The sequence below is a fragment of the Sebastes fasciatus genome, chromosome 16 (assembly GCF_043250625.1).
Source record: "Sebastes fasciatus isolate fSebFas1 chromosome 16, fSebFas1.pri, whole genome shotgun sequence".
Lineage (NCBI taxonomy): Eukaryota > Metazoa > Chordata > Actinopteri > Perciformes > Sebastidae > Sebastes > Sebastes fasciatus.
The window spans coordinates 309,564-336,031 of record NC_133810.1 but is presented as its reverse complement, the minus strand read 5'-3'; the positions used below and the strand labels follow the sequence as shown (position 1 = coordinate 336,031).

Here is a 26,468-nt window from a genome sequence, read left to right as displayed (position 1 = left end):
ATCACTAAACCTCCTAAAGAATCACTAAACCTCCTAAAGAATCACTAAACCTCCTAAAGTATCACTACAACCTCCTAAAGTATCACTAAACCTCCTAAAGTATCACTAAACCTCCTAAAGTATCACTACAACCTCCTAAAGAATCACTAAACCTCCTAAAGAATCACTAAACCTCCTAAAGTATCACTAAACCTCCTAAAGTATTACTACAACCTCCTAAAGAATCACTAAACCTCCTAAAGTATCACTAAACCTCCTAAAGAATCACTAAACCTCCTAAAGTATCACTAAACCTCCTAAAGTATCACTAAACCTCCTAAAGTATCACTACAACCTCCTAAAGAATCACTACAACCCCCTAAAGTATCACTAAACCTCCTAAAGTATCACTACAACCCCCTAAAGTATCACTACAACCCCCTAAAGTATCACTGCAACCCCCTAAAGTATCACTAAACCTCCTAAAGTATCACTAAACCTCCTAAAGTATCACTACAACCTCCTAAAGTATCACTAAACCTCCTAAAGTATCACTAAACCTCCTAAAGTATCACTACAACCCCCTAAAGTATCACTAAACCTCCTAAAGTATCACTACAACCCCCTAAAGTATCACTACAACCCCCTAAAGTATCACTACAACCCCCTAAAGTATCACTAAACCTCCTAAAGTATCACTAAACCTCCTAAAGAATCACTAAACCTCCTAAAGTATCACTAAACCTCCTAAAGTATCACTACAACCCCCTAAAGTATCACTAAACCTCCTAAAGTATCACTAAACCTCCTAAAGTATCACTAAACCTCCTAAAGTATCACTACAACCTCCTAAAGAATCACTAAACCTCCTAAAGTATCACTAAACCTCCTAAAGTATCACTAAACCTCCTAAAGAATCACTAAACCTCCTAAAGAATCACTAAACCTCCTAAAGTACCACTAAACCTCCTAAAGAATCACTAAACCTCCTAAAGAATCACTAAACCTCCTAAAGTACCACTAAACCTCCTAAAGTATCACTAAACCTCCTAAAGTATCACTAAACCACCTAAAGTATCACTAAACCTCCTAAAGTATCACTACAACCTCCTAAAGAATCACTAAACCTCCTAAAGTATCACTAAACCTCCTAAAGAATCACTAAACCTCCTAAAGTATCACTAAACCTCCTAAAGTATCACTAAACCTCCTAAAGTATCACTACAACCTCCTAAAGAATCACTAAACCTCCTAAAATACCACTACAACATCCTAAAGTATCACTAGAACCTCCTAAAATACCACTAAAACCTCCTAAAGTATCACTAAACCTCCTAAAGTATCACTACAACCCCTAAAGTATCACTAAACCTCCTAAAGTATCACTAAACCTCCTAAAGAATCACTAAACCTCCTAAAGAATCACTAAACCTCCTAAAGTATCACTACAACCTCCTAAAGTATCACTAAACCTCCTAAAGTATCACTACAACCTCCTAAAGAATCACTAAACCTCCTAAAGAATCACTAAACCTCCTAAAATACCACTACAACATCCTAAAGTATCACTAGAACCTCCTAAAATACCACTAAAACCTCCTAAAGTATCACTAAACCTCCTAAAGTATCACTACAACCCCCTAAAGTATCACTAAACCTCCTAAAGTATCACTACAACCCCCTAAAGTATCACTACAACCCCCTAAAGTATCACTAAACCTCCTAAAGTATCACTAAACCTCCTAAAGAATCACTAAACCTCCTAAAGTATCACTAAACCTCCTAAAGTATCACTAAACCTCCTAAAGAATCACTAAACCTCCTAAAGAATCACTAAACCTCCTAAAGTATCACTAGAACCTCCTAAAATACCACTAAAACCTCCTAAAGTATCACTAAACCTCCTAAAGTATCACTACAACCCCCTAAAGTATCACTAAACCTCCTAAAGTATCACTACAACCTCCTAAAGAATCACTAAACCTCCTAAAGTATCACTAAACCTCCTAAAGAATCACTAAACCTCCTAAAGTACCACTAAACCTCCTAAAGAATCACTAAACCTCCTAAAGAATCACTAAACCTCCTAAAGTATCACTAAACCTCCTAAAGTATCACTAAACCACCTAAAGTATCACTAAACCTCCTAAAGTATCACTACAACCTCCTAAAGAATCACTAAACCTCCTAAAGTATCACTAAACCTCCTAAAGTATCACTAAACCTCCTAAAGTATCACTACAACCTCCTAAAGAATCACTAAACCTCCTAAAATACCACTACAACATCCTAAAATACCACTAAAACCTCCTAAAGTATCACTAAACCTCCTAAAGTATCACTACAAACCCCTAAAGTATCACTAAACCTCCTAAAGTATCACTAAACCTCCTAAAGAATCACTAAACCTCCTAAAGAATCACTAAACCTCCTAAAGTATCACTACAACCTCCTAAAGTATCACTAAACCTCCTAAAGTATCACTAAACCTCCTAAAGTATCACTACAACCTCCTAAAGAATCACTAAACCTCCTAAAGAATCACTAAACCTCCTAAAGTATCACTAAACCTCCTAAAGTATTACTACAACCTCCTAAAGAATCACTAAACCTCCTAAAGTATCACTAAACCTACTAAAGAATCACTAAACCTCCTAAAGTATCACTAAACCTCCTAAAGTATCACTAAACCTCCTAAAGTATCACTACAACCTCCTAAAGAATCACTACAACCCCCTAAAGTATCACTAAACCTCCTAAAGTATCACTACAACCCCCTAAAGTATCACTACAACCCCCTAAAGTATCACTGCAACCCCCTAAAGTATCACTAAACCTCCTAAAGTATCACTACAACCTCCTAAAGTATCACTAAACCTCCTAAAGTATCACTAAACCTCCTAAAGTATCACTACAACCCCCTAAAGTATCACTAAACCTCCTAAAGTATCACTACAACCCCCTAAAGTATCACTACAACCCCCTAAAGTATCACTACAACCCCCTAAAGTATCACTAAACCTCCTAAAGTATCACTAAACCTCCTAAAGAATCACTAAACCTCCTAAAGTATCACTAAACCTCCTAAAGTATCACTACAACCCCCTAAAGTATCACTAAACCTCCTAAAGTATCACTAAACCTCCTAAAGTATCACTAAACCTCCTAAAGTATCACTACAACCTCCTAAAGAATCACTAAACCTCCTAAAGTATCACTAAACCTCCTAAAGTATCACTAAACCTCCTAAAGAATCACTAAACCTCCTAAAGTATCACTAAACCACCTAAAGTATCACTAAACCTCCTAAAGTATCACTACAACCTCCTAAAGAATCACTAAACCTCCTAAAGTATCACTAAACCTCCTAAAGAATCACTAAACCTCCTAAAGTATCACTAAACCTCCTAAAGTATCACTAAACCTCCTAAAGTATCACTACAACCTCCTAAAGAATCACTAAACCTCCTAAAATACCACTACAACATCCTAAAGTATCACTAGAACCTCCTAAAATACCACTAAAACCTCCTAAAGTATCACTAAACCTCCTAAAGTATCACTACAACCCCTAAAGTATCACTAAACCTCCTAAAGTATCACTAAACCTCCTAAAGAATCACTAAACCTCCTAAAGAATCACTAAACCTCCTAAAGTATCACTACAACCTCCTAAAGTATCACTAAACCTCCTAAAGTATCACTACAACCTCCTAAAGAATCACTAAACCTCCTAAAGAATCACTAAACCTCCTAAAATACCACTACAACATCCTAAAGTATCACTAGAACCTCCTAAAATACCACTAAAACCTCCTAAAGTATCACTAAACCTCCTAAAGTATCACTACAACCCCAAACCTCCTAAAGTATCACTAAACCTCCTAAAGTATCACTAAACCTCCTAAAGAATCACTAAACCCCCTAAAGTATCACTAAACCCCCTAAAGTATCACTAAACCTCCTAAAGTATCACTAAACCTCCTAAAGAATCACTAAACCTCCTAAAGTATCACTAAACCTCCTAAAGTATCACTACAACCCCCTAAAGTATCACTAAACCTCCTAAAGTATCACTACAACCTCCTAAAGTATCACTAAACCTCCTAAAGAATCACTAAACCTCCTAAAGTATCACTACAACCTCCTAAAGTATCACTAAACCTCCTAAAGAATCACTAAACCTCCTAAAGAATCACTAAACCTCCTAAAATACCACTACAACATCCTAAAGTTTCACTAGAACCTCCTAAAATACCACTAAAACCTCCTAAAGTATCACTAAACCTCCTAAAGTATCACTACAACCCCCTAAAGTATCACTAAACCTCCTAAAGTATCACTACAACCCCCTAAAGTATCACTACAACCCCCTAAAGTATCACTACAACCCCCTAAAGTATCACTAAACCTCCTAAAGTATCACTAAACCTCCTAAAGTATCACTACAACCCCCTAAAGTATCACTAAACCTCCTAAAGTATCACTAAACCTCTTAAAATACCACTAAAACCTCCTAAAGTATCACTACAACCTCCTAAAGTATCCCTACAACCTCCTAAAGTATCACTACACCCTCCTAAAATACCACTACAACATCCTAAAGTATCACTAGAACCTCCTAAAATACCACTAAAACCTCCTAAAGTATCACTAAACCTCCTAAAGTATCACTATAACCCCCTAAAGTATCACTAAACCTCCTAAAGTATCACTACAACCCCCTAAAGTATCACTACAACCCCCTAAAGTATCACTACAACCCCCTAAAGTATCACTAAACCTCCTAAAGTATCACTAAACCTCCTAAAGTATCACTACAACCCCCTAAAGTATCACTAAACCTCCTAAAGTATCACTAAACCTCCTAAAGTATCACTACACCCCCCTAAAGTATCACTAAACCTCCTAAAGTATCACTACAACCCCTAAAGTATCACTAAACCTCCTAAAGTATCACTACAACCCCCTAAAGTATCACTAAACCTCCTAAAGTATCACTAAACCTCCTAAAGTATCACTATAACCCCCTAAAGTATCACTAAACCTCCTAAAGTATCACTAAACCTCCTAAAGTATCACTACAACCCCCTAAAGTATCACTAAACCTCCTAAAATACCACTAAAACCTCCTAAAGTATCACTACAACCTCCTAAAGTATCCCTACAACCTCCTAAAGTATCACTACACCCTCCTAAAATACCACTAATACCACCTAAAGTATCACTACACCCTCCTAAAATACCACTACAACATCCTAAAGTATCACTAGAACCTCCTAAAATACCACTAAAACCTCCTAAAGTATCACTAAACCTCCTAAAGTATCACTACAACCCCCTAAAGTATCACTAAACCTCCTAAAGTATCACTACAACCCCCTAAAGTATCACTAAACCTCCTAAAGTATCACTACAACCCCCTAAAGTATCACTAAACCTCCTAAAGTATCACTACAACCTCCTAAAGTATCCCTACAACCTCCTAAAATACCACTAGAACCTCCTAAAATACCATTACAACCTCCTAAAGTATCCCTACAACCTCCTAAAATACCGCTACAACCTCCTGCTCACAACTATGACCTCAGTGACCTCACTAAATGAGCAGGTTTCTCGCCGTTACCTCGGAGACGGTGGTGGCGAGGAACTCTGATTTGTCGAACGTCCATCCGTCCAAACATGCTTCCGTCTGAATCTGGCTAACGTTAGCTGAGCTGTTAGCGGCTAACAGCTGCCACTGAGGTTCCACATACCTGAACAACATGTGAAACAGGAAGTGATGTCAGAGGGAGTTTATTCAACATATACGATGCAACGTGGAGAGGAAATAAACCACAGAAGAAGAACGTTTACCTCCGGCAGCGGTCCAGTCTAGTTCCTGAAGAGTCCAGAGGAATGAACGCTTTGAGAAGCTGCTTCTCATCCACCTGCAACAACCAATCACATCCATTGATTCATCAGTTCATCTGATCAGGAAGACAGGTGACCTGGTAGTGAGACAGGTGACCTGGTAGTGAGACAGGTTACCTGATAGTGAGACAGGTTACCTGGTAGTGAGACAGGTTGTAGAGGCTGTGATTGGCCGGCAGGCTGCAGTGGTGGGCGGGGATTCCTGAGACAAAGTTGTTCAGCAGGTTCTGACTCGCCATCATCAGACCAGGAATACTGATCAGAGCCACATGGAGCCACTGGTACCTGCCGAACCCCCCCACCTCACCACGGCAACGGGAGAGAGGGAGGGTGGGGGGGGGGGGGGCGACAGGAAGTACATACTGAAGTACATGACCAAGTAATCAGATTACGAGATACAGTATTCAGAGTACATGATGCAGTAATCAGACTACATGACGCTGTAATCAGATTACAGTAAAGTGTCTCACCTCCTCCAGCAGCTCACCGAAGCCCATCTCTTCTTCTCTTCTTCTCTTCTTCTCTTCTTCTTCTTCTTCTTTATTTCTATGATGTTTTGATATTTTTAGCTATTTTTGCAAATATTTTCAAAAACAGAACTCTTTAGTTCCTCGTCATGTTTTTACAGTCGAAAAACAGGTGTTAATCATTATTAATTTATTATTAATAATAATAATAATAATAATATAACAACAACAATAGGAACTGTTGTCTTGTGTTTTCAGGATTTGAGCTTCAGTTCCATCAGAAACAACCCTGAGAACAAAACAAATGAATAAAAATGTTGTTACAGAACTGTAAAACACTGTAGTATTATTGTATTATCCTAATGATAAAACACTGTAGTATTATTGTAGTATCCTAATGATAAAACACTGTAGTATTATTGTAGTATCCTAATGATAAAACACTGTAGTATTATTGTAGTATCCTAATGATAAAACACTGTAGTATTATTGTATTATCCTAATGATAAAACACTGTAGTATTATTGTATTATCCTAATGATAAAACACTGTAGTATTATTGTATTATCCTAATGATAACACTGTAGTATTATTGTATTATCCTAATGATAAAACACTGTAGTATTATTGTAGTATCCTAATGATAAAACAATGTAGTATTATTGTAGTATCCTAATGATAAAACACTGTAGTATTATTGTATTATCCTAATGATAAAACACTGTAGTATTATTGTATTATCCTAATGATAAAACACTGTAGTATTATTGTAGTATCCTAATGATAAAACAATGTAGTATTATTTTAGTATCCTAATGATAAAACACTGTAGTATTATTGTATTATCCTAATGATAAAACACTGTAGTATTATTGTATTATCCTAATGATAAAACACTGTAGTATTATTGTATTATCCTAATGATAAAACACTGTAGTATTATTATATTATCCTAATGATAAAACACTGTAGTATTATTGTATTATCCTAATGATAACACTGTAGTATTATTGTATTATCCTAATGATAAAACACTGTAGTATTATTGTATTATCCTAATGATAAAACACTGTAGTATTATTGTATTATCCTAATGATAAAACACTGTAGTATTATTGTATTATCCTAATGATAAAACACTGTAGTATTATTGTATTATCCTAATGATAAAACACTGTAGTATTATTGTAGTATCCTAATGATAAAACACTGTAGTATTATTGTAGTATCCTAATGATAAAACACTGTAGTAGTATTATTGTAGTATGCTAATGATAAAACACTGTAGTATTATTGTATTATCCTAATGATAAAACACTGTAGTATTATTGTAGTATGCTAATGATAAAACACTGTAGTATTATTGTATTATCCTAATGATGAAACACTGTAGTATTATTGTATTATCCTAATGATAAAACACTGTAGTATTATTGTATTATCCTAATGATAACACTGTAGTATTATTGTATTATCCTAATGATAACACTGTAGTATTATTGTAGTATCCTAATGATAAAACACTGTAGTAGTATTGTAGTATGCTAATGATAAAACACTGTAGTATTATTGTATTATCCTAATGATAAAACACTGTAGTATTATTGTAGTATCCTAATGATAAAACACTGTAGTATTATTGTAGTATCCTAATGATAAAACACTGTAGTATTATTGTAGTATCCTAATGATAAAACACTGTAGTATTATTGTATTATCCTAATGATAAAACACTGTAGTATTATTGTATTATCCTAATGATAACACTAGTATTATTGTATTATCCTAATGATAAAACACTGTAGTATTATTGTATTATCCTAATGATAACACTGTAGTATTATTGTATTATCCTAATGATAAAACACTGTAGTATTATTGTATTATCCTAATGATAAAACACTGTAGTATTATTGTAGTATCCTAATGATAAAACACTGTAGTATTATCGTATTATCCTAATGATAACACTGTAGTATTATTGTATTATCCTAATGATAAAACACTGTAGTATTATTGTAGTATCCTAATGATAAAACACTGTAGTATTATTGTAGTATCCTAATGATAAAACACTGTAGTATTATTGTATTATCCTAATGATAACACTGTAGTATTATTGTATTATCCTAATGATAAAACACTGTAGTATTATTGTAGTATCCTAATGATAAAACACTGTAGTATTATTGTATTATCCTAATGATAAAACACTGTAGTATTATTGTATTATCCTAATGATAAAACACTGTAGTATTATTGTAGTATCCTAATGATAAAACACTGTAGTAGTATTATTGTAGTATGCTAATGATAAAACACTGTAGTATTATTGTAGTATCCTAATGATAAAACACTGTAGTATTATTGTATTATCCTAATGATAAAACACTGTAGTATTATTGTAGTATGCTAATGATAAAACACTGTAGTATTATTGTATTATCCTAATGATAAAACACTGTAGTATTATTGTAGTATCCTAATGATAAAACACTGTAGTATTATTGTAGTATCCTAATAATAAAACACTGTAGTATTATTGTATTATCCTAATGATAAAACACTGTAGTATTATTGTAGTATCCTAATGATAAAACACTGTAGTATTATTGTATTATCCCAATGATAAAACACTAGTATTATTGTATTATCCTAATGATAAAACACTGTAGTATTATTGTATTATCCTAATGATAAAACACTGTAGTATTATTGTATTATCCTAATGATAAAACACTGTAGTATTATTGTAGTATCCTAATGATAACACTGTAGTATTATTGTATTATCCTAATGATAAAACACTGTAGTATTATTGTAGTATCCTAATGATAAAACACTGTAGTATTATTGTAGTATCCAAATGATAAAACACTGTAGTATTATTGTAGTATCCTAATGATAAAACACTGTAGTATTATTGTATTATCCTAATGATAAAACACTGTAGTATTATTGTAGTATCCTAATGATAAAACACTGTAGTATTATTATAGTATCCTAATGATAAAACACTGTAGTATTATTGTATTATCCTAATGATAAAACACTGTAGTATTATTGTAGTATACTAATGATAAAACACTGTAGTAGTATTATTGTAGTATGCTAATGATAAAACACTGTAGTATTATTGTAGTATCCTAATGATAAAACACTGTAGTATTATTGTATTATCCTAATGATAAAACACTGTAGTATTATTGTAGTATGCTAATGATAAAACACTGTAGTATTATTGTATTATCCTAATGATAAAACACTGTAGTATTATTGTAGTATCCTAATGATAAAACACTGTAGTATTATTGTATTATCCTAATGATAAAACACTAGTATTATTGTATTATCCTAATGATAAAACACTGTAGTATTATTGTAGTATCCTAATGATAAAACACTGTAGTATTATTGTAGTATCCTAATGATAAAACACTGTAGTATTATTGTAGTATCCTAATGATAAAACACTGTAGTATTATTGTAGTATCCTAATGATAAAACACTGTAGTATTATTGTATTATCCTAATGATAAAACACTGTAGTATTATTGTAGTATCCTAATGATAAAACACTGTAGTATTATTGTATTATCCTAATGATAAAACACTGTAGTATTATTGTAGTATGCTAATGATAAAACACTGTAGTATTATTGTATTATCCTAATGATAAAACACTGTAGTATTATTGTAGTATCCTAATGATAAAACACTGTAGTATTATTGTATTATCCTAATGATAAAACACTAGTATTATTGTATTATCCTAATGACAAAACACTGTAGTATTATTGTAGTATCCTAATGATAAAACACTGTAGTATTATTGTAATATCCTAATGATAAAACACTGTAGTATTATTGTAGTATCCTAATGATAAAACACTGTAGTATTATTGTATTATCCTAATGATAAAACACTGTAGTATTATTGTAGTATCCTAATGATAAAACACTGTAGTATTATTGTAGTATCCTAATGATAAAACACTGTAGTATTATTGTAGTATCCTAATGATAAAACACTGTAGTATTATTGTATTATCCTAATGATAAAACACTGTAGTATTATTGTAGTATCCTAATGATAAAACACTGTAGTATTATTGTATTATCCTAATGATAAAACACTGTAGTATTATTGTAGTATCCTAATGATAAAACACTGTAGTAGTATTATTGTAGTATGCTAATGATAAAACACTGTAGTATTATTGTATTATCCTAATGATAACACTGTAGTATTATTGTATTATCCTAATGATAAAACACTGTAGTATTATTGTATTATCCTAATGATAAAACACTGTAGTATTTTTGTAGTATCTTTATGATATACATCGTAGTATTTTAGTAGTATCTTGATGATAATACATCATAGTATTTTTGTAGTATCTTTATGATATACATCGTAGTATTTTAGTAGTATCTTGATGAAAATACATTTTAGTATTTTAGTAGTATCTTGATGATAATACATCATAGTATTTTTGCAGTATCTTGATGATAATACATCGTAGTATTTTTGAAGTATCTTGATGATAATACATCGTAGTATTTTTGTAGTATCTTGATGATAATACATCGTAGTATGTTTGTAGTATCTTGATGATAATACATCGTAGTATTTTAGTAGTATCTTGATGATAATACATTGTAGTATTTTAGTAGTATCTCTATGATATACATCGTAGTATTTTAGTAGTATCTTGATGATATTACATTGTAGTATTTTAGTAGTATCTCTGTGATATACATTGTAGTATTTTAGTAGTATCTTGATGATAATACATCGTAGTATTTTAGTAGTATCTCTATGATATACATTGTAGTATTTTAGTAGTATCTTGATGATAATAAATCGTAGTATGTTTGCAGTATCTTGATGATAATACATCGTAGTATTTTTGCAGTATCTTGATGATAATACATCGTAGTATTTTAGTAGTATCTTGATGATAATACATCGTAGTATTTTTGTAGTATCTTTATGATATACATCGTAGTATTTTAGTAGTATCTTGATGATAATACATTTTAGTATTTTAGTAGTATCTTGATGATAATACATCATAGTATTTTTGTAGTATCTTGATGATAATACATTGTAGTATTTTTGCAGTATCTTGATGATAATACACCGTAGTATTTTAGTAGTATCTTTATGATAATACATTGTAGTATTTTAGTAGTATCTTGATGATAATACATCGTAGTATGTTTGTAGTATCTTGATGATAATACATCGTAGTATTTTAGTAGTATCTTGATGATAATACATTGTAGTATTTTAGTAGTATCTTGATGATAATACATCGTAGTATTTTTGTAGTATCTTTATGATATACATCGTAGTATTTTAGTAGTATCTTGATGATAATACATTTTAGTATTTTAGTAGTATCTTGATGATAATACATCGTAGTATGTTTGTAGTATCTTGATGATAATACATCATAGTATTTTTGTAGTATCTTGATGATAATACATCGTAGTATTTTTGTAGTATCTTGATGATAATACACCGAAGTATTTTAGTAGTATCTTTATGATAATACATTGTAGTATTTTAGTAGTATCTTGATGATAATACATCGTAGTATGTTTGTAGTATCTTGATGATAATACATCGTAGTATTTTAGTAGTATCTTGATGATAATACATTGTAGTATTTTAGTAGTATCTTGATGATAATACATCGTAGTATGTTTGTAGTATCTTGATGATATACATCGTAGTATTTTTGCAGTATCTTGATGATAATACATCGTAGTATTTTTGTAGTATCTTGATGATAATACATCGTAGTATTTTAGTAGTATTTTGATGATAATAAATTGTAGTACTTTAGTAGTATCTTGATTATAATACATCGTAGTATGTTTGTAGTATCTTGATGATAATACATCATAGTATTTTAGTAGTATCTTGATGATAATACGTCGTAGTATTTTAGTAGTATCTTGATGATAATACATCTTAGTATGTTTGTAGTATCTTGATGATAATACATCGTAGTATTTTAGTAGTATCTTGATGATAATACATCGTAGTATTTTAGTAGTATTTTGATGATAATACTTTGTAGTATTTTAGTAGTATCTTGATGATAATACATCGTAGTATGTTTTGTAGTATCTTGATGATAATACATCGTAGTATTTTAGTAGTATCTTGATGATAATACATTGTAGTATTTTAGTAGTATCTTTATAATACACCGTAGTATTTTAGTAGTATCTTTATGATAATACATTGTAGTATTTTAGTAGTATCTTGATGATAATACATCGTAGTATGTTTGTAGTATCTTGATGATAATACATCGTAGTATTTTAGTAGTATCTTGATGATAATACATTGTAGTATTTTAGTAGTATCTTGATGATAATACATCGTAGTATTTTTGTAGTATCTTTATGATATACATCGTAGTATTTTAGTAGTATCTTGATGATAATACATTTTAGTATTTTAGTAGTATCTTGATGATAATACATCGTAGTATGTTTGTAGTATCTTGATGATAATACATCATAGTATTTTTGTAGTATCTTGATGATAATACATCGTAGTATTTTTGTAGTATCTTGATGATAATACACCGAAGTATTTTAGTAGTATCTTTATGATAATACATTGTAGTATTTTAGTAGTATCTTGATGATAATACATCGTAGTATGTTTGTAGTATCTTGATGATAATACATCGTAGTATTTTAGTAGTATCTTGATGATAATACATTGTAGTATTTTAGTAGTATCTTGATGATAATACATCGTAGTATGTTTGTAGTATCTTGATGATATACATCGTAGTATTTTTGCAGTATCTTGATGATAATACATCGTAGTATTTTTGTAGTATCTTGATGATAATACATCGTAGTATTTTAGTAGTATTTTGATGATAATAAATTGTAGTACTTTAGTAGTATCTTGATTATAATACATCGTAGTATGTTTGTAGTATCTTGATGATAATACATCATAGTATTTTAGTAGTATCTTGATGATAATACGTCGTAGTATTTTAGTAGTATCTTAATGATAATACATCTTAGTATGTTTGTAGTATCTTGATGATAATACATCGTAGTATTTTAGTAGTATCTTGATGATAATACATCGTAGTATTTTAGTAGTATTTTGATGATAATACTTTATAGTATTTTAGTAGTATCTTGATGATAATACATCGTAGTATGTTTGTAGTATCTTGATGATAATACATCGTAGTATTTTAGTAGTATCTTGATGATAATACATTGTAGTATTTTAGTAGTATCTTGATGATAATACATCGTAGTATTTTTGTAGTATCTTTATGATATACATCGTAGTATTTTAGTAGTATCTTGATGATAATACATATTATTATTTTAGTAGTATCTTGATGATAATACATCGTAGTATGTTTGTAGTATCTTGATGATAATACATCTTAGTATTTTTGTAGTATCTTGATGATAATACATCGTAGTATTTTTGTAGTATCTTGATGATAATACACCGAAGTATTTTAGTAGTATCTTGATTATAATACATCGTAGTATGTTTGTAGTATCTTGATGATAATACATCATAGTATTTTAGTAGTATCTTGATGATAATACGTCGCAGTATTTTAGTAGTATCTTGATGATAATACATCTTAGTATGTTTGTAGTATCTTGATGATAATACATCGTAGTATTTTAGTAGTATCTTGATGATAATACATCGTAGTATTTTAGTAGTATCTTGATGATAATACATTGTAGTATTTTAGTAGTATCTTGATGATAATACATCGTAGTATGTTTGTAGTATCTTGATGATAATACATCGTAGTATTTTAGTAGTATCTTGATGATAATACATTGTAGTATTTTAGTAGTATCTTGATGATAATACATCGTAGTATTTTTGTAGTATCTTTATGATATACATCGTAGTATATTAGTAGTATCTTGATGATAATACATATTAGTATTTTAGTAGTATCTTGATGATAATACATCGTAGTATGTTTGTAGTATCTTGATGATAATACATCATAGTATTTTTGTAGTATCTTGATGATAATACATCGTAGTATTTTTGTAGTATCTTGATGATAATACACCGAAGTATTTTAGTAGTATCTTTATGATAATACATTGTAGTATTTTAGTAGTATCTTGATGATAATACATCGTAGTATGTTTGTAGTATCTTGATGATAATACATCGTAGTATTTTAGTAGTATCTTGATGATAATACATTGTAGTATTTTAGTAGTATCTTGATGATAATACATCGTAGTATGTTTGTAGTATCTTGATGATATACATCGTAGTATTTTTGCAGTATCTTGATGATAATACATCGTAGTATTTTTGTAGTATCTTGATGATAATACATCATAGTATTTTAGTAGTATCTTGATGATAATACGTCGTAGTATTTTAGTAGTATCTTGATGATAATACATCGTAGTATTTTAGTAGTATCTCTATGATATACATCGCAGTATTTTAGTAGTATCTTGATGATAATACATCGTAGTATGTTTGTAGTATCTTGATGATAATACATCGTAGTATTTTAGTAGTATCTCTATGATATACATCGTAGTATTTTAGTAGTATCTTGATGATAATACATCGTAGTATTTTAGTAGTATCTCTATGTTATACATCGTAGTATTTTAGTAGTATCTCTATGATATACATCGTAGTATTTTTGTAGTATCTTGATGATAATACATCATAGTATTTTAGTAGTATCTTGATGATAATACGTCGTAGTATTTTTGTAGTATCTTGATGATAATACACCGAAGTATTTTAGTAGTATCTTTATGATAATACATTGTAGTATTTTAGTAGTATCTTGATGATAATACATCGTAGTATGTTTGTAGTATCTTGATGATAATACATCGTAGTATTTTAGTAGTATCTTGATGATAATACATTGTAGTATTTTAGTAGTATCTTGATGATAATACATCGTAGTATGTTTGTAGTATCTTGATGATATACATCGTAGTATTTTTGCAGTATCTTGATGATAATACATCGTAGTATTTTTGTAGTATCTTGATGATAATACATCGTAGTATTTTAGTAGTATTTTGATGATAATAAATTGTAGTACTTTAGTAGTATCTTGATTATAATACATCGTAGTATGTTTGTAGTATCTTGATGATAATACATCATAGTATTTTAGTAGTATCTTGATGATAATACGTCGTAGTATTTTAGTAGTATCTTGATGATAATACATCTTAGTATGTTTGTAGTATCTTGATGATAATACATCGTAGTATTTTAGTAGTATCTTGATGATAATACATCGTAGTATTTTAGTAGTATTTTGATGATAATACGTCGTAGTATTTTAGTAGTATCTTGATGATAATACATCGTAGTATGTTTGTAGTATCTTGATGATAATACATCGTAGTATTTTAGTAGTATCTTGATGATAATACATTGTAGTATTTTAGTAGTATCTTGATGATAATACATCGTAGTATTTTTGTAGTATCTTTATGATATACATCGTAGTATTTTAGTAGTATCTTGATGATAATACATATTATTATTTTAGTAGTATCTTGATGATAATACATCGTAGTATGTTTGTAGTATCTTGATGATAATACATCTTAGTATTTTTGTAGTATCTTGATGATAATACATCGTAGTATTTTTGTAGTATCTTGATGATAATACACCGAAGTATTTTAGTAGTATCTTGATTATAATACATCGTAGTATGTTTGTAGTATCTTGATGATAATACATCATAGTATTTTAGTAGTATCTTGATGATAATACGTCGTAGTATTTTAGTAGTATCTTGATGATAATACATCTTAGTATGTTTGTAGTATCTTGATGATAATACATCGTAGTATTTTAGTAGTATCTTGATGATAATACATCGTAGTATTTTAGTAGTATCTTGATGATAATACATTGTAGTATTTTAGTAGTATCTTGATGATAATACATCGTAGTATGTTTGTAGTATCTTGATGATAATACATCGTAGTATTTTAGTAGTATCTTGATGATAATACATTGTAGTATTTTAGTAGTATCTTGATGATAATACATCGTAGTATTTTTGTAGTATCTTTATGATATACATCGTAGTATATTAGTAGTATCTTGATGATAATACATATTAGTATTTTAGTAGTATCTTGATGATAATACATCGTAGTATGTTTGTAGTATCTTGATGATAATACATCATAGTATTTTTGTAGTATCTTGATGATAATACATCGTAGTATTTTTGTAGTATCTTGATGATAATACACCGAAGTATTTTAGTAGTATCTTTATGATAATACATTGTAGTATTTTAGTAGTATCTTGATGATAATACATCGTAGTATGTTTGTAGTATCTTGATGATAATACATCGTAGTATTTTAGTAGTATCTTGATGATAATACATTGTAGTATTTTAGTAGTATCTTGATGATAATACATCGTAGTATGTTTGTAGTATCTTGATGATATACATCGTAGTATTTTTGCAGTATCTTGATGATAATACATCGTAGTATTTTTGTAGTATCTTGATGATAATACATCATAGTATTTTAGTAGTATCTTGATGATAATACGTCGTAGTATTTTAGTAGTATCTTGATGATAATACATCGTAGTATTTTAGTAGTATCTCTATGATATACATCGCAGTATTTTAGTAGTATCTTGATGATAATACATCGTAGTATGTTTGTAGTATCTTGATGATAATACATCGTAGTATTTTAGTAGTATCTCTATGATATACATCGTAGTATTTTAGTAGTATCTTGATGATAATACATCGTAGTATTTTAGTAGTATCTCTATGTTATACATCGTAGTATTTTAGTAGTATCTCTATGATATACATCGTAGTATTTTTGTAGTATCTTGATGATAATACATCATAGTATTTTAGTAGTATCTTGATGATAATACGTCGTAGTATTTTAGTAGTATCTTGATGATAATACATTGTAGTATTTTAGTAGTATCTCTATGATATACATCGCAGTATTTTAGTAGTATCTTGATTATAATACATCGTAGTATTTTAGTAGTATCTTGATTATAATACATCGTAGTATTTTAGTAGTATCTTGATTATAATACATCGTAGTATTTTAGTAGTATCTTGATTATAATACATCGCAGTATTTTAGTAGTATCTTGATTATAATACACCGAAGTATTTTAGTAGTATCTTTATGATAATACATTGTAGTATTTTAGTAGTATCTTGATGATAATACATCGTAGTATGTTTGTAGTATCTTGATGATAATACATCGTAGTATTTTAGTAGTATCTTGATGATAATACATTGTAGTATTTTAGTAGTATCTTGATGATAATACATCGTAGTATGTTTGTAGTATCTTGATGATATACATCGTAGTATTTTTGCAGTATCTTGATGATAATACATCGTAGTATTTTTGTAGTATCTTGATGATAATACATCGTAGTATTTTAGTAGTATTTTGATGATAATAAATTGTAGTACTTTAGTAGTATCTTGATTATAATACATCGTAGTATGTTTGTAGTATCTTGATGATAATACATCATAGTATTTTAGTAGTATCTTGATGATAATACGTCGTAGTATTTTAGTAGTATCTTGATGATAATACATCTTAGTATGTTTGTAGTATCTTGATGATAATACATCGTAGTATTTTAGTAGTATCTTGATGATAATACATCGTAGTATTTTAGTAGTATTTTGATGATAATACTTTGTAGTATTTTAGTAGTATCTTGATGATAATACATCGTAGTATGTTTGTAGTATCTTGATGATAATACATCGTAGTATTTTAGTAGTATCTTGATGATAATACATTGTAGTATTTTAGTAGTATCTTGATGATAATACATCGTAGTATTTTTGTAGTATCTTTATGATATACATCGTAGTATTTTAGTAGTATCTTGATGATAATACATATTATTATTTTAGTAGTATCTTGATGATAATACATCGTAGTATGTTTGTAGTATCTTGATGATAATACATCTTAGTATTTTTGTAGTATCTTGATGATAATACATCGTAGTATTTTTGTAGTATCTTGATGATAATACACCGAAGTATTTTAGTAGTATCTTGATTATAATACATCGTAGTATGTTTGTAGTATCTTGATGATAATACATCATAGTATTTTAGTAGTATCTTGATGATAATACGTCGTAGTATTTTAGTAGTATCTTGATGATAATACATCTTAGTATGTTTGTAGTATCTTGATGATAATACATCGTAGTATTTTAGTAGTATCTTGATGATAATACATCGTAGTATTTTAGTAGTATCTTGATGATAATACATTGTAGTATTTTAGTAGTATCTTGATGATAATACATCGTAGTATGTTTGTAGTATCTTGATGATAATACATCGTAGTATTTTAGTAGTATCTTGATGATAATACATTGTAGTATTTTAGTAGTATCTTGATGATAATACATCGTAGTATTTTTGTAGTATCTTTATGATATACATCGTAGTATATTAGTAGTATCTTGATGATAATACATATTAGTATTTTAGTAGTATCTTGATGATAATACATCGTAGTATGTTTGTAGTATCTTGATGATAATACATCATAGTATTTTTGTAGTATCTTGATGATAATACATCGTAGTATTTTTGTAATATCTTGATGATAATACACCGAAGTATTTTAGTAGTATCTTTATGATAATACATTGTAGTATTTTAGTAGTATCTTGATGATAATACATCGTAGTATGTTTGTAGTATCTTGATGATAATACATCGTAGTATTTTAGTAGTATCTTGATGATAATACATTGTAGTATTTTAGTAGTATCTTGATGATAATACATCGTAGTATGTTTGTAGTATCTTGATGATATACATCGTAGTATTTTTGCAGTATCTTGATGATAATACATCGTAGTATTTTTGTAGTATCTTGATGATAATACATCATAGTATTTTAGTAGTATCTTGATGATAATACGTCGTAGTATTTTAGTAGTATCTTGATGATAATACATCGTAGTATTTTAGTAGTATCTCTATGATATACATCGCAGTATTTTAGTAGTATCTTGATGATAATACATCGTAGTATGTTTGTAGTATCTTGATGATAATACATCGTAGTATTTTAGTAGTATCTCTATGATATACATCGTAGTATTTTAGTAGTATCTTGATGATAATACATCGTAGTATTTTAGTAGTATCTCTATGTTATACATCGTAGTATTTTAGTAGTATCTCTATGATATACATCGTAGTATTTTTGTAGTATCTTGATGATAATACATCATAGTATTTTAGTAGTATCTTGATGATAATACGTCGTAGTATTTTTGTAGTATCTTGATGATAATACACCGAAGTATTTTAGTAGTATCTTTATGATAATACATTGTAGTATTTTAGTAGTATCTTGATGATAATACATCGTAGTATGTTTGTAGTATCTTGATGATAATACATCGTAGTATTTTAGTAGTATCTTGATGATAATACATTGTAGTATTTTAGTAGTATCTTGATGATAATACATCGTAGTATGTTTGTAGTATCTTGATGATATACATCGTAGTATTTTTGCAGTATCTTGATGATAATACATCGTAGTATTTTTGTAGTATCTTGATGATAATACATCGTAGTATTTTAGTAGTATTTTGATGATAATAAATTGTAGTACTTTAGTAGTATCTTGATTATAATACATCGTAGTATGTTTGTAGTATCTTGATGATAATACATCATAGTATTTTAGTAGTATCTTGATGATAATACGTCGTAGTATTTTAGTAGTATCTTGATGATAATACATCTTAGTATGTTTGTAGTATCTTGATGATAATACATCGTAGTATTTTAGTAGTATCTTGATGATAATACATCGTAGTATTTTAGTAGTATTTTGATGATAATACTTTGTAGTATTTTAGTAGTATCTTGATGATAATACATCGTAGTATGTTTGTAGTATCTTGATGATAATACACCGAAGTATTTTAGTAGTATCTTTATGATAATACATTGTAGTATTTTAGTAGTATCTTGATGATAATACATCATAGTATGTTTGTAGTATCTTGATGATAATACATCATAGTATTTTTGTAGTATCTTGATGATAATACATCGTAGTATGTTTGTAGTATCTTGATGATAATACATCATAGTATGTTTGTAGTATCTTGATGATAATACATCGTAGTATGTTTGTAGTATCTTGATGATAATACATCATAGTATTTTTGTAGTATCTTGATGATAATACGTCGTAGTATTTTTGTAGTATCTTGATGATAATACACCGAAGTATTTTAGTAGTATCTTTATGATAATACATTGTAGTATTTTAGTAGTATCTTGATGATAATACATCGTAGTATGTTTGTAGTATCTTGATGATAATACATCGTAGTATTTTAGTAGTATCTTGATGATAATACATTGTAGTATTTTAGTAGTATCTTGATGATAATACATCGTAGTATTTTTGTAGTATCTTTATGATATACATCGTAGTATTTTAGTAGTATCTTGATGATAATACATATTATTATTTTAGTAGTATCTTGATGATAATACATCGTAGTATGTTTGTAGTATCTTGATGATAATACATCTTAGTATTTTTGTAGTATCTTGATGATAATACATCGTAGTATTTTTGTAGTATCTTGATGATAATACACCGAAGTATTTTAGTAGTATCTTGATTATAATACATCGTAGTATGTTTGTAGTATCTTGATGATAATACATCATAGTATTTTAGTAGTATCTTGATGATAATACGTCGTAGTATTTTAGTAGTATCTTGATGATAATACATCTTAGTATGTTTGTAGTATCTTGATGATAATACATCGTAGTATTTTAGTAGTATCTTGATGATAATACATTGTAGTATTTTAGTAGTATCTTGATGATAATACATCGTAGTATGTTTGTAGTATCTTGATGATAATACATCGTAGTATTTTAGTAGTATCTTGATGATAATACATTGTAGTATTTTAGTAGTATCTTGATGATAATACATCGTAGTATTTTTGTAGTATCTTTATGATATACATCGTAGTATATTAGTAGTATCTTGATGATAATACATATTAGTATTTTAGTAGTATCTTGATGATAATACATCGTAGTATGTTTGTAGTATCTTGATGATAATACATCATAGTATTTTTGTAGTATCTTGATGATAATACATCGTAGTATTTTTGTAGTATCTTGATGATAATACACCGAAGTATTTTAGTAGTATCTTTATGATAATACATTGTAGTATTTTAGTAGTATCTTGATGATAATACATCGTAGTATGTTTGTAGTATCTTGATGATAATACATCGTAGTATTTTAGTAGTATCTTGATGATAATACATTGTAGTATTTTAGTAGTATCTTGATGATAATACATCGTAGTATGTTTGTAGTATCTTGATGATATACATCGTAGTATTTTTGCAGTATCTTGATGATAATACATCGTAGTATTTTTGTAGTATCTTGATGATAATACATCATAGTATTTTAGTAGTATCTTGATGATAATACGTCGTAGTATTTTAGTAGTATCTTGATGATAATACATCGTAGTATTTTAGTAGTATCTCTATGATATACATCGCAGTATTTTAGTAGTATCTTGATGATAATACATCGTAGTATGTTTGTAGTATCTTGATGATAATACATCGTAGTATTTTAGTAGTATCTCTATGATATACATCGTAGTATTTTAGTAGTATCTTGATGATAATACATCGTAGTATTTTAGTAGTATCTCTATGTTATACATCGTAGTATTTTAGTAGTATCTCTATGATATACATCGTAGTATTTTTGTAGTATCTTGATGATAATACATCATAGTATTTTAGTAGTATCTTGATGATAATACATTGTAGTATTTTAGTAGTATCTCTATGATATACATCGCAGTATTTTAGTAGTATCTTGATTATAATACATCGTAGTATTTTAGTAGTATCTTGATTATAATACATCGTAGTATTTTAGTAGTATCTTGATTATAATACATCGTAGTATGTTTGTAGTATCTTGATGATAATACATCGTAGCATTTTAGTAGTATCTTGATTATAATACATCGTAGTATTTTAGTAGTATCTTGATGATAATACATCGCAGTATTTTAGTAGTATGTTGATTATAATACATCGTAGTATTTTAGTAGTATCTTGATTATAATACATCGTAGTATGTTTGTAGTATCTTGATGATAATACATCGTAGTATTTTAGTAGTATCTCTATGATATACATTGTAGTATTTTAGTAGTATCTTGATGATAATACATACTGTAAGTTGACAGCAGTGCAGCAGCAGCAGCAGTGGTCTTATAGTGAACTCTAAAAAGGTGAAATATTTGAATGGAGTCTGGTGAGAGTTCTTAAAGGATTACTGCAGCTGCAGCTCAATGAAAATAGATTGAAAAGAGGATTTTCTCTGTAAATGCACTTACAGTTTGACGGACGCCCGGAGGGCCAGACAGATGGACAGGTGGACCAACGGGTGGCTGAGTGGACAGACAGCTGGACGAGTGGACGGACGGGTTGACAGGTGGTCAGACTGGTGGACGGATGGACGGCTGGAGAGACAAAGTGTGGAGTAGCAGAAAATATAAACGACTAAACTTTAACGAGGAATAGAAAAGTTTCTGTCTGTCTTCTTTCTGTCTGTCCTCTGTCTTTTGTCTGTCTGTCTCTCTCTGCTGTCCTTTCTCTGTTTAGTGGTGGAGAGACCCCGTAACATAGCTGACCTTCTCTCTGTTTTTCTTGGCTTTAACAATCATTTGTTTTTCAGTTAATGGTTGAGCGTCATTCCCTCTCCCTCTTTCCCTCTCCCTCTTTCCCTCTCCCTCTTTCCTTCTCTCTCTTTCTTTCTCTCTCTCTCTCTCTCTCTCCTTCTCGAAAAGCTTCAGTCTAAACATTTTGAAGATCAATAAATTAATACTAATGTGAACAGATTTGATCTTGTATGATCTTCATGTTATTAACACTAAAAATATCTGAGAGATTATTGATGATATATATGAACAATTATTCAATTAGTTGATCAACAGAAAATTTATCCAAAACAATTTTTACACTCAAATAACATTTTAAATCATTTTTAAATAAAATTATTTTCGATGGTGAATATTTTCTTTCAAACAATACATTTTAAGTCAAATTATTTTACTACCTTTAGCGACCAAATGATTGATGGAAAACTGTCACAAACTCTGTTAAACCTCCTCCAGACCTTTCCAGACCTTTCCAGGCCTCCTGGGCTTCATCCTGCAGAGTTTTGTGACTTGTTAAAAACTCGTCCTCTCTCTTTGTTTTCGTGTCCTTGCTCCTCGCTGAGTCCCTCAAGATCTTCTCTCCTGGAATTCATCCGACTGAGATTCAGTCAACAAACGTCTCAGCAGGTTACAGAGCAGACGACATGACGAGGAGGCCCGCTGAATGTACAGATAAACATGTTAAAATGTACACAAAAACACATCAATACACACACATATATACAATAAGAAATACATCCATACAACAATACATAAAAACATATTAACAGTAGTATAAATCACAACAAACAGATTCACTGATACATTTCATTTATAAAAAATACTGTATGACAACATATTAATATATAAATAATGTTTAAAACCTATAACTAGCTCATTAACACATACTGTATGTTTACATATTTATATATAAATAATGTTTAAAACCTATAACCGGCTCATTAAGACATAATGTATGTTTACATATTTAAATATAAATAATGTTTAAAACCTATAACCGGCTCATTAACACATACTGTATGTTTACATATTTATATATAAAAAATGTTTAAAACCTATAACCGGCTCATTAACACATACTGTATGTTTACATATTTAAATATAAATAATGTTTAAAACCTATAACCGGCTCATTAACACATACTGTATGTTTACATATTTAAATATAAATAATGTTTAAAACCTATAACCGGCTCATTAACACATACTGTATGTTAACATATTAATATATAAATAATGTTTAAAACCTATAACCGGCTCATTAACACATACTGTATGTTAACATATTAATATATAAATAATGTTTAAAACCTATAACCGGCTCATTAACACATACTGTATGTTAACATATTAATATATAAATAATGTTTAAAACCTATAACCGGCTCATTAACACATACTGTATGTTTACATATTTATATATAAATAATGTTTAAAACCTATAACCGGCTCATTAAGACATAATGTATGTTTACATATTTAAATATAAATAATGTTTAAAACCTATAACCGGCTCATTAACACATACTGTATGTTTACATATTTATATATAAAAAATGTTTAAAACCTATAACCGGCTCATTAACACACACTGTATGTTTACATATTTAAATATAAATAATGTTTAAAACCTAGAACTGGCTCATTAACACACACTGTATGTTAACATATTAATATATAAATAATGTTTAAAACCTATAACCGGCTCATTAACACATACTGTATGTTAACATATTAATATATAAATAATGTTTAAAACCTATAACCGGCTCATTAACACATACTGTATGTTAACATATTAATATATAAATAATGTTTAAAACCTATAACCGGCTCATTAACACATACTGTATGTTAACATATTAATATATAAATAATGTTTAAAACCTATAACCGGCTCATTAACACATACTGTATGTTAACATATTAATATATAAATAATGTTTAAAACCTATAACCGGCTCATTAACACATACTGTATGTTTACATATTTAAATATAAATAATGTTTAAAACCTATAACCGGCTCATTAACACATACTGTATGCTAACATATTAATATATAAATAATGTTTAAAACCTATAACCGGCTCATTAACACATACTGTATGTTAACATATTAATATATAAATAATGTTTAAAACCTATAACCGGCTCATTAACACATACTGTAGGTTAACATAATATATAAATAATGTTTAAAACCTATAACCGGCTCATTAACACATACTGTAGGTTAACATATAAATAATGTTAAAAACCTATAACCAGCTCATTAACACATACTTTTTGTTAACATATTAATATATGAATGTTTAAAACCTATAACCAGCTCATTAACACATACTGTATGTTAACATATTAATATATAAATAATGTTTAAAACCTATAACCGGCTCATTAACACATACTGTATGTTAACATATTAATATATAAATAATGTTTAAAACCTATAACCGGCTCATTAACACATACTGTAGGTTAACATAATATATAAATAATGTTTAAAACCTATAACCGGCTCATTAACACATACTGTAGGTTAACATATAAATAATGTTAAAAACCTATAACCAGCTCATTAACACATACTTTTTGTTAACATATTAATATATGAATGTTTAAAACCTATAACCAGCTCATTAACACATACTGTATGTTAACATATTAATATATAAATAATGTTTAAAACCTATAACCAGCTCGTTAACATACTGTATGACAACATATTAATATATAAATAATGTTTAAAACCTATAAACAGCAGTGTACATGTACATGCAGGCATGTACAGTATATATACATGTATGTACATATACACTTTGCAGGTATGTGGTGAGACGTTGAGGTGATGAAAACGTTAAGGAGCCTATGACCGGGACGCTGAGGGACAAAGTAGTGTAACGTTATTGTAATAAGAGTAGATGATTTATTGACCTGCAACAGGTAAGATATTCATACACAGTGTGAGCCTGTAGAGGCAAAGGTCACCTGCTGAGTCATCTCAACCATCACTTTTATTTGGATATCTGGATTATTCATCCAGAGGGACGGACGATGAGGACAAATAAGGACAAAAGTCCGTCAAAAAAACATTTTCAATGTTATTATACATGAAACATACCCCCAATTAAAGTATATATTTATATTATATACATACAGTATATGCTGTATATTTAATGTTGTGAGTTGTAATATCATAATTAAGTTATGTAGATGATCGATTATGTGTGTATATAATAAT

The 26,468-nt window shown here is 29.1% G+C and overlaps 1 protein-coding gene and 1 long non-coding RNA gene across 12 annotated transcripts in view; both read right to left on the bottom strand.

Moving 5' to 3' along the window:
• The window catches only part of oatx (organic anion transporter X), a 31,039-nt gene extending 7,860 nt beyond the window's left edge, over positions 1-23,179 (bottom strand). For all 11 annotated transcript variants that reach the window (XR_012590470.1, XR_012590471.1, XR_012590468.1 and 8 more), the window contains exons 1-5: positions 22,902-23,179; positions 6,363-6,648; positions 6,030-6,194; positions 5,836-5,909; positions 5,606-5,735 (exon numbers count right to left, since the gene is read on the bottom strand). Coding sequence is in view for 1 of the 11 variants with exons in the window: in XM_074612255.1 (XP_074468356.1) it covers positions 5,606-5,735; positions 5,836-5,909; positions 6,030-6,194; positions 6,363-6,389 (396 nt within the window). In the remaining 10 variants the exon portion in view is untranslated. The remainder of the gene's footprint in view (positions 1-5,605; positions 5,736-5,835; positions 5,910-6,029; positions 6,195-6,362; positions 6,649-22,901) is intronic.
• Positions 455-1,661, bottom strand: LOC141753509 (uncharacterized). The gene is made up of 3 exons (XR_012590480.1): positions 1,614-1,661; positions 1,411-1,492; positions 455-519 (listed from the first exon to the last, which is right to left on the bottom strand). It is a non-coding gene; the product is annotated as an uncharacterized LOC141753509 (long non-coding RNA).
• Positions 23,180-26,468: the final 3,289 nt, after the last annotated feature.